The sequence below is a fragment of the Caretta caretta genome, chromosome 2 (genome assembly GCF_965140235.1).
Source record: "Caretta caretta isolate rCarCar2 chromosome 2, rCarCar1.hap1, whole genome shotgun sequence".
NCBI lineage: Eukaryota > Metazoa > Chordata > Testudines > Cheloniidae > Caretta > Caretta caretta.
This window is the reverse complement of record NC_134207.1, coordinates 225782760-225798204: the sequence shown is the minus strand read 5'-3', so window position 1 is coordinate 225798204 and position 15445 is coordinate 225782760. Positions and strand designations below refer to the sequence as shown.

At 39.7% G+C, this 15445-nt stretch overlaps 1 protein-coding gene across 5 annotated transcripts in view; it reads left to right on the top strand.

Moving 5' to 3' along the window:
- CDK14 (cyclin dependent kinase 14) overlaps nucleotides 1-15445 on the top strand; it is a 503511-nt gene that overhangs the window by 404086 nt on the left and 83980 nt on the right. For all 5 annotated transcript variants that reach the window (XM_048838104.2, XM_048838107.2, XM_048838105.2 and 2 more), the window contains one exon: nucleotides 13085-13224. In XM_048838104.2, the coding sequence (XP_048694061.1) occupies nucleotides 13085-13224 (140 nt within the window). The remainder of the gene's footprint in view (nucleotides 1-13084; nucleotides 13225-15445) is intronic.

Genomic DNA, 15445 nt, shown 5'->3' with positions numbered 1-15445 from the left:
AGGAAGTATGAAATGAACCTTAAAGCTTACCTATGCATACTTTTGTTCAAACAATTTGTCAGTTTTAAACAAGAGAAGAAAAAGACACTCAAAATAATTCCATTGATTTGAAATTTTTAAAAATCCGCAATTCTACAATTATGTGCCAGAATGTCCTAAATAGCCCTGGGAGTAAGTGGATCATCTGACGTATGCTATACTTGCATTTAAAGCTACCTCCTTTTATTTCTTCCTAGTTCCTAACACCAAATTTAATGGCTCTCACTCCATGTGGTGCCTCAGCATGCATTATCCTGGTAAAATCGTATGCTGTACACAATATTGCACTGGGTGTTTTGACTTTCACATAGCCTTATTCCCATATCCCAATGGACATATAATCTGATTACTTTTAATGTAGACAAACTGTGCAATATTGTAAAATAAGAGCATTATGTCTATGAAATGGCAGTAGTTTGCATTGGATTTCTATAGAAGGTGTGATAACCCCAGCATAGTTTATTCTATGGCATCAAATAGAGCAAGAGCCAATGGATGTGGAAGTCAGGACCTAGAAAGAAGAAAAATAAGGTAAGTTTAAGTCAATCATATGCAGAATGGCTCTCTTTAAGCTCTGTGTTCAAAGCTCAAATCAGCCAAGTTTATAATAAATGGCCTGCACATCTGTAGTGCTGTCCATCTGAAGATCTTACAATGCTGTATAAACTTTAAAGGAATTAGTCCTTCAGGGCACGATAGGTGGACATATTATCTTCATTTTTTTGCTGCAGGAATTGATGCAGAGGTAGATCAAGGCCCCAGTCCAACAAAGCACCTAGAAACATGTTCAAGTTTAAGCATATGTAAAGTTATTGAACCCAATGGAAATACTCATGTGCTTAAAGTTAAGCATGTGTTTGCTTGTGTTCCTGGATTGGGTCCTGTAGCAGAGCTGGGAAGGGAATGCAGATCTCCTCATGCATGGTCCATGTATTGAAGATTGTCCTTTCTCCCATTTGTTCCTCATTCTCAATCATGATTATTAATCAACGCTGTGGATGACCCAGGTGATAACACACTAGTCTGATCTGTGGCCCAAACTATGTTGTAGTCAAGTTTTAAAAAATGCTTTGGCTTAAGTAGACAGCCAGTTGTAGGAGCTATAATCACACCTCATGGGAAAGTAAACAATGTAAATGACATTGATTCAGCAAGAGGCAAGGCAGATCTTTCATTGTAGGCATTGCAAGGAACATTATGCACCTATACAGAGTATATACCATGCTAACCTATAGCTCATGCCTAGTACAGACAGAGCCATACAGGGTGAGAAATTAGCTCCAATGGAAACCTAGCATGCGTTTTAGCCTGATTGTATCTGGCCATGTCCACACAGGCATTTTATAACCTGGTTCTATACAACTGAGCTTAATAACCCCTATTGACCTCAGTTGTTTTGAGTGTGTAGACTGGTTCATACTCTTGCTATTTGGTGCATTCAGCAGCACCTAGTGCTAAATCTTCTGGACTAAAGCATTACTGAGTCTCCTGTTCCACATATTTGTTTTCTAAAAATCCTCAAACCAGGCTACTGGACAAAAAAGATTATGGTCTTCATTCTACATTCCCGTTAAGTTTAGAAACTGGTATTAGAAATATATATCGGCCAGTAGATTTTAGCCTTAAAAATTCCTACAAGAATGTTTTTAACAAGATACACTAATTAGCACAAATGTTTTCATAAGTAATGTAGTTATGTCCCCCTTGTTGGTGGCCTTTATGTGCCACATTTATGGTTTTTATCATGACACAGTATTCATCTTGGCTTTTTCTCCAGTTAGCAGCAGCTGTGTGACTGTTCAGTGAGATTGGTTCAAATAGGTCAGACTTATTACCTTGTTGGAATGCACTAAATCAGCTCACCTACATAGCTTGTCTAAATAGGGCTATGGCCTTCTTGAACACCTACATTCTTGGCAATACCAAGAAATCAAACACTTACACTTATAACAATGTACAAAGACCACAGGAAAAATTATCATTGATGTCTGTCTCGGCTTTTATTTTAATGATAAAGATTTAGCCACCTTTCCAGTACTCTAATAAACAAGGATACTGATGCTAAACTATTCAAGTATAGTTAAAAGATACTGAGCTAACTAACCTGTACATTTCCAATAATCTTTTCTTTCATACACTTTTATGGAAATAGTGGAAACCTTGTAAAGAGCCTCTTTATTTTGTGATCTGACAAAACAAATCAACAGACAATGAGGGTAGCACTGCCTTAACAATTCTTTTTACAGTGTATGCCTCCTTTAGGCGTTCGTTTGGTCTTTGATTTATACTATTTTCTTTCCTCGCAAATCTTTATGCAGGGGAGTATGTCATCTTACACAGGCAGCAGGCTAGACTGGGGTAGACCGACTAGGCAATGTAAAATCTTTTCTTCAATAGTTGTAGATGTTTGTCACAATTTTTAGGTTTTATGCTTTTATCTGCATCAGAAGTTAAAAGCATCCAAAGTGGAGAGCAGTACTAGTTTGGTCTTCACTATAGTGATTTCATCACAGTAATGATAATAGGCTAAATTCATCCCTGATGTAATTCAGTTGACTCTGGTGGAGTTACAGTAGGGATTAAGATGGCCTAGTATTTTATATCTACATGGTAAAATTCTATACTCTGAATCATAGGAATGGTTTCATTGGAGTCAATGGGAGCTCTAAGCATGCATGTTACTCAAATTAGGCCTTGCTCTGACCTGCAAAGACTGGCCCACACGCTTAACTTTATACATGTGCGTACTCCTAGTGAAGTCTCTCTCATGCTCAGAAATACAGAACTACTTCAGCTTGTGTCAAGATTCTAGAAATAATGTGTGTTTCAGTTGGGTCTCATTCAAACCCATTCCCTTCAAATGTATTTGGCCATGTTTTACCCAGTAAAAAAAATTCTATTCCTGGGAAAAGAAAGCCAAAGCATTACTAAGGACCCAGTCCTGCAAAGACTTATGCAACTGCTTAACTTTGCCCATATTAGACTTTCAAAATTAATTTGAAAGAAATTGGCTTGAATAATAACCATCTTAAATATATTTTAATCTGCACCATTGGTACAGGTTTAAATAGTTTTCTTGAGTATGAAGATGTCATTTTGACTGTGTACACTTCAAATCTGTTAAATATAAGCCCTTCCAGAAAGCGATCTACCTGCTACAGAATATTGTAATGTTTTATGTAGCAAAAAAAGCACCGTACTTCTCAGAAATACAAATATGGATATCTTCGACTGAAGACTGAATGGCTTGACAAAGAAAACGTTAACTATCACACCTAAAATTGGCACCATTTTATATCAGCATTGAGGAGTGGCCTAAAACTGGGACAAGAAGGAAATGCATTTTTGTCTCTGTCGTTTACTGTATAGGAGTCCTGTGAGTTAAAAACACAAGTTGGGTGATGTGGCAAAAATCACAGTACAACCGTTTACTCTTGAGTAACATTTTGGATTTATTGTGTAATACAGGCTTCATCACTATGAGACATTTACCATTCATATTCATTCCATTTAAACTTTAGACTCAACTAAATGATGTGGTTTTTCTACTTATAACTTGTTTTGGCAAGCATATCCAATGCTTTAGGTGAGAAGTGTGGTAGAGTGTAGGTCTCATGGTTAAAGCACTGGGCAGATATTCAGGAGATTTTTGGTTCAATTCCAGCTCTGCCCTATATTTGCTGTGTGACTCTGAGTCACCTAGGAGGAGATGTTTAAAGGTACTTTCAATGGGCATTGGCACTTACCTGCCTTTCATGCTTTGAAAATATCCCCCTTAATCTCTCTCTCTCTCTCTCTCTCTCAATTCTCCAGCCTTAAAATGTCAATACTACATCTTTTCTCCTTTCCATTGTCTGTTTAGATTGCAAGCTGTTTGGGGGCAATGACGGTCTCTTACTATATCTTTATACAGGACCTCACACAAAGAGGCCTTGATAACAATTGGGGCCTCTCAGCAGTAGTGCAATATGAATAATGAAGTAATAATTATAGTATTTCCTTGCATACTCAAAAGGAGGCAGATCTGGAATTTTCAAAGGGAATTAAGGGAGTTAGGTGCCTTAAGAGAAACAAATTAGAAGTATGCCGTGAGAGTTTTACTGTCAAATTACAGTTTGATTTGGAAATTGTAAACACAAAACAAAATCTGTTTACCTTGGGAAAGTATTCACCTCATTTGCTGTCAAAAATGCATAGACAGGACTAATCTCTGTTTGTTTTAAATACCCACGTCTTAATTATTAATGTGAATTTAAACCCCGCTCTTCATTTCATTTAACAAGCAAAGCACCCTGAGTTCAGAAGTTCACTGCACATGCCTGAATCTTTTGGGTTTTTTTCTCAAAAGCTTAAACCAAACTTCAGTGATCCTAGTCATGTTCTGCTTGACCAAATACTGACCTGCCTTTGCAACAGAAAGAAATGTAAACCTCTTTTCTGAAATTAAATCAAATTCTTATAATCCAGTGAAATTTACAACTATTCAATTCTTGTCCTAGTCATAACTTTAAAGTGAAATAAACTAAATGGCATTTGTTTTGTTATGCTAAGGAGATGGGTATACTCAGAGCTTTTATTTTTAAGGGAGCAGGTATTTTTGTAAATATTGACAGTTTAGCTCTTTTAAAAAATCTTTCCATTACTACTTGTACCAGCACTTTCATATAATTTAATGGTCAATGCTAAAGGCTTCACTGTACTTGGCTGTATGCAGCATTTTCTATAGAAATTATGTATGCTGCCATGACCAGTAACCATTCCAAAGTGATTAGTGTGACAGTAAGTGAAGCATGAATATTGAGACTTGCCATATCTTGCGTGCCAAGTTACTATATGGCCCAAGTGCTGTGAGACAAAACATGCTATTATGTCGTGGATACAAAGCCATATTGTATGAAATTCCACCCTATCACCATATAGAAAGAGGTGTATTTAGGAATTCAAAAGTTTTTTTCTTTTGATTTTTTAAAAACTCTTCTACAGAATATAGCACCTACATACAGAACTCAATCAGAAAATACAATTCTCCCCCCCCCACCCCATATTAAGGAATACGATCTGAAATGTATATCAGATAAATTTAACTAATTTCTAGGGGAACTTTAAAAAAGTGTATTTTTAAAAAGGTACCAATATTATGTATTAAATGAATCACACCAACAAGTTCTCATGTAGTAGATGTGTTCATAGTATATGAACGTGCAGTATACTTTTAATAAGTTGGAGAATGACTTGCTTTAAACAAGTCTCAGGACTTCACATGCATATTTCCTTTTGCAATGTCCAGCTAATCTCCATAAATGATCTTTGCAAAAGACAAATTTCCTGGAGAACAATTGCTGCACTGCTGAGCCAACCTACATAAACAAAAATAGAACTTTTACATAGATTTAAAGGTATGTTCTAGCTCAGTTAGAGGTAACGGGCTTGATGCGGGCATTAATGGGTGATCTTCAGTGGTATGTTTTAAGCAGGCAGGCAAACTAGATGATTGTAATGGTCTCTTCAGGCCTTAAAATCTATGAATGCATGAGAGTATAATAATACTAATAACTTAGTTTCTGGAAACTTCAAAGCAATGTAAAAACAGCTGATCCTCACAACACCCCTCTAAACATTATAAGGGGTAAGTAACCATTATAGTCAGAGTAGGTCAAACTATTCATTGCAAACTTTTTATTCGGTAAGTTTAGTCCTTTTTTTTCTGTTCACAAATTTTCCATGAACAGGTCCCAATTGTTACTAATTTATTTGCCTGTTCAAAATTGTTTGGCTAATAGATAAGACTATGTTCGAGCTAAAGATGGTTTGCATAGTATTTGTACTGAGTATTGTGTTGATTATTTGATATTTGGAATTTGCTTCTTGACTGGTCATCTAAGTCAGCTAGTATTATTTTTGTTCCTTGACAGAATGGTCTTGGCTTTATAAACTACTTCCACTCAAAGTATCTTTCATTTTTTTGGGACACTTAATTTGTTTCTTAGTTAAACAAATCTTGGTTATCGGCCAGATACCCAAGTTCCACCAACATTCATGCACTCATAATTTTGCATGTTCAAATGTATTCAAGAAAGCAAACATAAATAGGATGCTAACATATTTAAATCAAACTTGTAATTCAGAATTCACACAAATGCTTATTTTCACATTTTTCCTTTTTCTTATCATCCTCATTTTACAAATATAGAAAATGAGGGCCAGAGAAGTTAAAAACTTTTTTTACATTTGAGTTATGTTTAAGGAATAGCTAGCATAGATTTGTCAAGAACAAATCATGCCAAACCAACCAAATTTCCTTCTTTGACAGGGTAGCTGGCCTAGTGGATGGGAGGAAGCAGTAAATGTGATATATCTTGATTTTAGTAAGGCCTTTGACACAGTTCTACTTGACTTTCTCATAAGCAAACAACTACAAACTACTACAAGATGAAACTACTATAAGGTGGGTGTACCACTGGTTGAAAGACCATACTCAGAGAATAGTTCTTCGAGTAGACGCAGCCATGTATTCCATGTAAGTGTTTGCATGGCCAGCATACTGAAGTTGGAGAACTTTGTCTAGCAGTACCCGTAATATTCATCACCAAGTTATATATCGACCAGTGTTCATCACTAAGCCTCATTCAACCCCAAATGAGCAGCATCTTCATGCTGTTTATCGGGCTATGTTTGTCTTTTTATCTTGATAAGACTAAACCTTTCCATTCTTCACCTCATCTGTTTCATATGCGGACTGAGTTAAAGGACAAGAGATCTCTTCACAGACAATCTCCCAGTGGATAACTTCCTGTAACATGACAGCATATGAAGTAGCTCTGACTGCTCCTCCTCAAAGGGTACAAGCTCATTCCACAAGGAGCCTGGCAATGTTGATGGCATTTCTAATTGACATTCCTATATTGGATATTTGCAGGGCTGTCGCTTGGTCCTCTGTACATACATTTACAAACCCCTATGCCATTACTACTGCATCCAGATCAGATTCAAACTTTGGGAAGGCAAACCTTCAGTCTGTTCAAATAGACTCTGAGCTAAGTTCCCTCTAAGCTGCATGGTCATGTAGCAGCCTATTAAGTGCCGCAGAGGCTCAGGGCTGCCGCCAGCCAGCCCCAGCCCTCCTATTGCTGGGGGAGAGGTGCTTATCCCGGGGCCCCAGACCTGCTACAGCCGAAAGAGAGGCGCCCTTGCCCCGGCCCGGCCCGGACCTGCTGTAGCCGGGGGAGAGGCACCTATCCCACAACCCCAGCCCCGGAGCTGCCATGGTGAAGAGAGGCACCTCTCCCCCCGAGCCCAGGTGCTGCTGCAGGGGGAGAGAGAGAGAGAGCTGGGGGGAGTTCTCTCTCCCCGATGTAACCTCAAAGCAGCCTGCACCTGAAACCCCTCATCCCCAGCCCCACCCCAGAGCCCAGACCCACCAACCTGAGCCCTCACTCCCCCACACACCTCAACCCTCTGTCCCATCCCTGAGCCCCTCATCCTCGTCCCCACCCCAGGGCCCGCATCACCAGCCAGAGCCCTCACCCCCCCGCACACCCCAACCCTCTGCCCCAGCCCTGAGCCCCCTCCCACACTCCAAACCCCTCAGCCCCACCACCGCCACATTAATTTTGTTGTGTGCACCAGCCTGTCACACATCACCTCCATATTGGTGCACATAACAAAATTCATTCCGCACATGGGTGGGGAAAAATTAGAGGGAACACTGACTCTGAGCCCCACCTCCTGCAAGTACTACATGGAATTCACGACTACACCTACTCGAAGAAGAAAAGCATTTACTTACCTGTGTTGTAACTGTTGTTCTTTGAGATGTGATGCAGGTGGGTATTCCACAACTCACCCTCCATCCTCTGTACACTGGAGTCTGTGCTCATGACGTTTGGTGCAAGAGAACTGAGGGGGGTCAGGCTGGTGCCACTCTTATAAAGCCAGGGGAGGTACAGGGATTACAGTGCACTCACCCCTATGGGTACTGGTGGGCTATGCTGTCTGGTTTCAGTACGCTGGGTGCGCACACACCTACATGAAATACACATCTGCATCACATCTCGAAGAACAACAGTTACAATACAGATAAGTAACCATTTTTTATCCATGGTTCTCTGTCAAACTGGGAGGACATATCTAGTGGGATCCCACAGGGGTCAGTCCTGGGTCCTGTACTAGTCAATATTTTCATTAATGACCTATGAGGAAAGATTAATAAAACCTGGCATGTTTAGTTCTGAGACAGGAAGAATGAGAGGGGACCTGATAACAGTCTCAGATATGTTAAGGGCTGTTATAAAGAGGATGGTGATCAGTTGTTTTCCATGTCCGCTGAAGGTAGGACAAGAAGTAATTGGCTTAATCTGAAGCAAGGGAGATTTAGGTTAGATATTAGGAAAAACTTTCTAACTACCAGGGTAGTTAAGATCTGGAATAGGCTTCGAATGGAGGTTGTGGAATCTGCATCATCAGAGGTTTTTAAGAATAGGTTGGACACAATACCTGTATACTTGGTTCTGATACAGCACAAGGGGCTGGACTTGATAACTTCGCAAGGTCCCTTTCAGCCCTTTATTTCTATGATTCTATGATACAGGTAATGACATACATGTCCTAATGTTCAAAGGTGCTAGACACCCACAATTCTCGCTAAAAGAAAAGGAGTACTTGTGACACCTTAGAGACTAACCAATTTATCTGAGCATAAGCTTTTGTGAGCTACAGCTCACTTCATCGGATCCGATGAAGTGAGCTGTAGCTCACGAAAGCTTATGCTCAGATAAATTGTTAGTCTCTAAGGTGCCACAAGTACTCCTTTTCTTTTTGCGAATACAGACTAACACGGCTGTTACTCTGAAAACAGTTCTCACTGAAAATCAGGACTCTCTTATTTTGGTTCCTAAATATGGAGGCATTTGAAAACTTTGCCCTAAATGACTTGCCTGAGGCCAGGTGGGTGAGGTAATATTTTTTATTTGACCAATTTCTGCTGGTAAGAGAGGCAAGCTTCCTTCTGCAGAGCTCCCAGTAAGCTCGAAAGCTTGTCTGTCTCTCCAGCAGATGTTGGTCCAATAAAAGATATTACCTCATCCACCTTGTCTCTCTTAATATCCCAGGACCAACATGACTACAACAACATTGCCCGAGGCCACACACTTCCTGGCTTCCAGTGCCATATGCCGTTCACTAAGTCAGGCCTTGCTAGCTCCAAGTAATCACTGGTTCATTAGAAGTTTAGGTGTGCCCACATGAATGTGATTTTTCCCAGACTTTATCTGCCAGCCCCTAATTAGCAGTATGTGTACTGACATTTACCAGTGTCCTGGTTTGTAAAGCACTTCCTTGTAAATGTCATGAAAAGCCAAATAAAACAATTGTTTAAGGAACCTGGAATTAATCCTCTGGCAAAGCTTAGGCTATGGTGAATGACTGACATTGATGCCCATATTGCACCACAAACTGAAAAAGGAAAAGATATAGCAAAATGACACTGAAAAGTACCTTTTGCATTTTGCATATGTTTACCCTAGAATAACAATAAAAAACCAAGTCCTGGAAATTTCTTCAAATAATAACTAGCTGGGATTAATGGCCTGAGGTTGTCAACTTTTTCCAGTCAATTGTTGATACCCAGGAATTCTCTGGACAAATATCCTATCTGTTCGCAAGAATGGAGCAGATAGGCTCATTAGAGGAAAATCCCTATAATGCACACAGATGTCATAGATCCAAAATGCAGTGAATATCACATTTTTGGATCACTATCAATAGCAGCATATCTTACATATGTCAGCCCATAATTTAATTGTATTAATTACTGGTATTTATTAGAGTTTGCTAAAGTCTTAAAGAGAAAGTGTAAAGCCACCCAGAGAGGAATCATTGTGCTTCCTCTTGTAATGAATGTGTTATTTTGATTAGAGTAGCTTTAAGAGATGTTTGTCGCTTTCATAAGCATACTGAACATTGTACTGTAACTCTGAGTATGGTAAGAGTGGGCAGAAGAAGTTGAGTCTTTATGAAGTCTGCAACAGAGATGTTCTCTCTGGTGTATCTTATATTCATTGTAACCTGCGTATGATTTTCAGCTCTCTGGTCACCTGTAAGTGTGACGGTTATAAACTGTTGAACCTCAAACCACTGTTACAAGCGCCTGAGAATAAAAAGAGAGACACTTTCTTATACATCATCTTGCTTCTTGAGTGATATTCCAGAAAATCAGCTTGAGACAAACAAGGGGAAGGACTAACTGTCCTCATGTCAAAATTCTATTAATCTAAATTTGGATGGAACTCTGGAGGCTTTGGAGTTTTATGGGCAGTGTAGCAGGGTGGTCACTCTGCTCCTGCCTTAAAAGGCTTAAAACAGCCTGGGGAGAGGGCTGTGGCAGAGAAGGAAAAGCAGGGCTGATTGGGAGAAGTAGCCTCAGCTAGGGGCCATGCCCCAACCAGGCTGCGGCTGGCTTAATCAGGGCCCAGTTGGCCCTTATAAGAGGGCAGTGGGCCAGGAGCACAGAGTGTCTCCCTCTAGCTGAGGAGGGAGATGGACCTAGCTGCCTGAGTGCTAAAGGGTACTGGAGTGAAGCAGGGCTGGGGAAAGGCCAGAGGAACTGGGGAGCTCCGGGCCAGCAACTCCCCAGGCGGCAGGGCCTTGTACGAGGCCACTGGATGTACTGGGTTGCAGGGGAAGGCAGCAGGTCAAAACCTCCCTTGCCTATGATGACTAGCTTATACAGACTGCAGTCGGCCCCAGTGAAAGGGGGCTAGGTGATGACTGGCAGTAGCCCATTGGCTGAGGCAAGGTGGGGATAGAGGGTGGGGGGTTCCCCAGGGAGAGGAGACCCAGATCTGTGGGGTATTGCCTGGAGGGGCAGCACCCCAGGTAAAAGGGCACCAGGGTCCGGGAGGGACACGGGGGCCAGCGACAGCGAGACACCAGCAGAGGGTGCTCCGGAGCTGGTAAAAAGAGCTAATTCTCAGACAGCCAGCAGGAGGCGCCGCTGGGCGAGTCTGCGCCCCATGACAGGCAGATAATAGTATCTATTTCCCACATTTTGATAGTTTGGCCTGCTTATCTAATATCCTTATTTGTCAACTCATGAACTGCAAAGTGGAGCATTTTAAATTATTGGTGTTCTGGTTTTGTTGTCTGAAAACAGATCTTTAGTTAAAAAAGTGTGCTAGAATTTATAAAACAAAATGATGATGAAGATATATTCAGTGGATGCAGGATCCAGCCTTTTTTCTTTTGGAACACTTTTTTCCAAAGCCAGAGTATGGAAAAGTTTACCAGTCTCCCAAAAAACTTCTGGACCTGGCAGATTAGAAGATAACAGACCTTTTGTCATATCACTCTGATTATTGTTTTGCTTTTTCCTCACTCCAAATGCTGCTGTTCTAGGTTGAGATTTATAATGGAGATCTAGCCACACAAGTTGCATTAAAATGAATGAGTCCTGTATCTAAATTCACTCATCATGTTTAAAACCTCAACTGCTGTTGTTTAATATTTGTATTACATTAGCACCTAGATGCTTCAGAGAAGAGTAAGGGCCTCATTATGCTAAACACTGTGTATACACAAAACAAAAAGACAATATCTGAGTCTGGAGTGGTTCAAGACCAATGAATTCTTGAGCAGACTGTCAAAAGACAGGGCAGAAACCCCAAACTGGTGGTATGATCTATAATTAGATTTCACCAACCCAATAACAAGTGTGAACTCCTAAAGCACTAGAGCATTCCTACTACAGAGTCATAGACAGTCCCCTGAGGCAAGCTGCACTAGGTGATAGATGGTCACTTTGCACCAAAAATCACATCAATATTCAGGTTACTTCCAGTCCCAAAGGACCAGTCACTTCCCTCAGGCCAATTGTACTCAGATCTCAAACCAAGGACAACGCCTGTAACCAATCCTGTAATAAACTAAGTAAAGATTTGTTAACTAAGGAATGAAATAAGAGAGTTATTTACAAGATTAAAGCAAATAAACATACACACACAAATGAGGAACAATCTTAAATTTAGGCTTCTATGACCAGCATGCTTTTATGCCCTTTGGGGATAAACCAAGCCAAGAAGCTTGAGGATAATTGTTATTTCTAGGAATCTTTGTCACTGAGCCCATCTGGTAAAGAGACCCAGTTCTCCTTGTCAGAATCCAAGCTGATGGGATGAGCGCTCCTGCACGTAACCTATTCATGGATGTTGAGGGGAGCAATCGACAAAGTCTTTGTTCCATAAGACCCATTTGGATTCAGTAGTCCTTCCTGATGAGCAGGAGATAACACCTCTTAGGGTAGACTTATATTTCACACTTGGTAATGCTTCTCCGATGACTGTGGGGAACTTACAGTCTTAGCAAACAAACATTTTTATAGTCACAGAGCAAACATTTAAACATTAACTTTATAACATGGGATACATATATTATAAGTAGGATTAATACATGCAGCATCTTACAAGCATTCCATAAAGTCTAAACACATTGGGATCTTGGCATGAGCTGGCACTTGGTCTGCCAGCATCACACTCTGCCCCAAAGAGTTTGCAATGTAAGTAAGAGGATACCTATATAGTATGGTAAATATGATTTGTTTTCATAACTGCTGTCTCAGAAACTTCAGAGACTTTTATTGTCATTTGAAAGCTAGGATTTCATGTTTTTAGATGGTAGAAGTCATTTGTAGGTGTAGCAGTTCTCAAGTTAGCAGCATGTTCAACTGAAATAGGGATGGGAAAAGCAAAATGGTAATCAGAGTTGTGTGCTTTTTCCTCCAGTGGTAGGTAAAGCTTATATGATATACATGTTCTGGTGATTCATAAGATATCGATCACAGCAATCTCACCCTTACTCTAAGGAGTATGTTTTTGGCACTGGTCTAGCACTGAGTACAGAAAAACGTGGAACCAGTGTAATTTTCAGTCCCTGAGTCTTCAGTGATGTGAGATTCTACATTTTTAACTATACTGAATCCAGCTGATATTAGTAAAGAGAGTAAGCAGCTTGTACATAGGTATGTTTGTTTTACTTCTCCTTGCTTGTGTTTCAGGCTAAGCTATGTGAATCATGCAGAGGATCTGGCCTCCAAACTTCTTCAGTGTTTCCCAAAGAACAGATTGTCAGCACAGGCAGCCCTGAGCCACGAATATTTCAGTGATCTGCCCCCACGGCTATGGGAGCTAACTGATAGTGAGTATGACACAACCTCTGAGCTGAATAAAAGCAAGGAAATCAGTATATAGATAGATATATATATTTGAGCAAAATTCTGTAGTTCAAATTGCATAGTTTGCTTGACACAGGAAAAAATGGATTCTCTTTTGCTATCTCTACTCTGCAGTCTGCAGCTAGCTATCTTTGTATTTGATTATGTGTGCAGCCAAGAGAATTATCTGAATTGTCATAAAGCAAAAGGAAAAAAATACAATTTACATATTTAGTGTTTTTCACATCATAACAGAGAGTACTTTTTAACTAGCTGCAGCACACAGGATAAAAATCCAGCAATCTTTGATTCTCAGACACTTCATCTCTTATAACAATAACCCTTTAAAAAGACTTGGCATTCAGAAGACTGAGGAACACAAAGTAGACAATTGGTTAATTTGCTGAATTGAAATGTATGAGAAGAAAACTTCATTTTATTAGCTGAGAATGCTTTCAGTATTCACACACAGCTCTTTTGTTTCTCCTATAAAATAAAACGCTTTCCAGTTGTCTTGGCAAAAATGTTCCATCCAGCACAAATGCTGTCAATTGCTTTTTAAATATTCGTGAAATATTTATACCACAAATTTCCTTATCTTTTCCCAGAATGCTAACTGTCACCACCATGAATTCTGGCAAACCCATGCTTACAATACATAAGGGTATTTTTGATCCAGAGACTGTTTTGTTACCATAAATAGGTATCTCATGGGAATCTTTTTGTGATTTTTATTTAAATCAATTCTTGCACTCTAACCATAGAAGTTGTTTTCAGTTTTCAAACACAGGTACCTTAATAGGAGATCCAAATCCAATATCCAGAGACTTAAATCATTATGTGGTCATGTAACAATTGCATTTACGTGCCCACGCATGGTTGATTGGAGCAATAAAATGTGAGATTTGGACATTAATGTCTGAAAAACTGGGCCCAGGATGCAAATATTAGTCAACAGTAGATTTTTTTTGTTTACTTCACTTTTAGTAAGTCAACTTTCCCTCTTCCAAATTTTTAGTTGTTCTGTCTCCAACAGTTAACTGCACTGGATCTCCTGTTGAGGCAGCTTTGTAAACTGGCACTCAAGGTACCCTACTCCCCAGCGGTACCTGCTTTTGGGACTAACCCCCATTTTGGAGAATGCGGAGATAAAAATCCTTGTCACTAATTACAGGTTATATTCTCCAATTCACCTGCAGTGCTAATAGATCTTCAGTTACTCTGTTAACACTAGATCCAGGACGCTCACCTGCCTATCCATACATCAGTCCTCCTTCCAATGCACCCTAAGCTAATGATGCTGTAAGGAAGTCTGTCTTTGCTGTAAGTATGATGCAAAGAGATTCATTAGTTCATGGCTAATCAAACATGCCAGTTCAGTTATCCCTTTCCCACTAAATGGAAAACAAAAATCAATCTGCACTGGTGACATCTCAATCCTGTCTGACTGTGCAATTTAGTCTAGCCAGGATTTTGATAGTCTATGAATTCTGAATTCTGTAGTAGTACTTTTCTCTTAATATGGACTTATTACCCACTTGCCACTTAGTTTATCAGTCAGTGGTTAAATCCAGTTCTATCAGTGAAGTAAATGCCTACACATTATCACTCTGCAGCAGGCTGCCAACAGAGACAGTCTTGTCCTAGTCATTAACAAGCACAATGTATGCAGAACACCAGAGGGGAATTAAAACCACAAAAAATACCTCAGGGTGGTATTTTTAATATGAGAATTTAATTTGTAATTTCACAGATTAAGAATTTTGGCTGCATTAATCCTTTTATCAGCTCACAGCAGGTTATTTGCAGAAGCATAACCATAAGGCGATATTCATTGGCAGAAACACGTCTTTGCATAACGTTAAACGTCAGGAGCAGCGAAGCCTTTTGAAGGGGGGAGAATAAAGATGAAAAATCATTATATTTTAAAGCAAGGTTCTGTTAAATGCCTCCAGTAAAATTTGAGTTACAGATATACTCTTTCTGTGTCTAGTAGATAATCATTATGAAGCATAAATCCAGATGCAAGAAAGGACAATCCCAGTATCAAATACTACAATCATTTCTATTTAGTACAACTTGGATATACTTGTAAACATATTTACAAAACAAAGAAGTCATATACTTTGGAGACTTTGGAAAATGTTTACTTTGTAGTGAAATGACTTGTTTTGGTGACTTCATTTGTCTGAGTTAATACTTTAT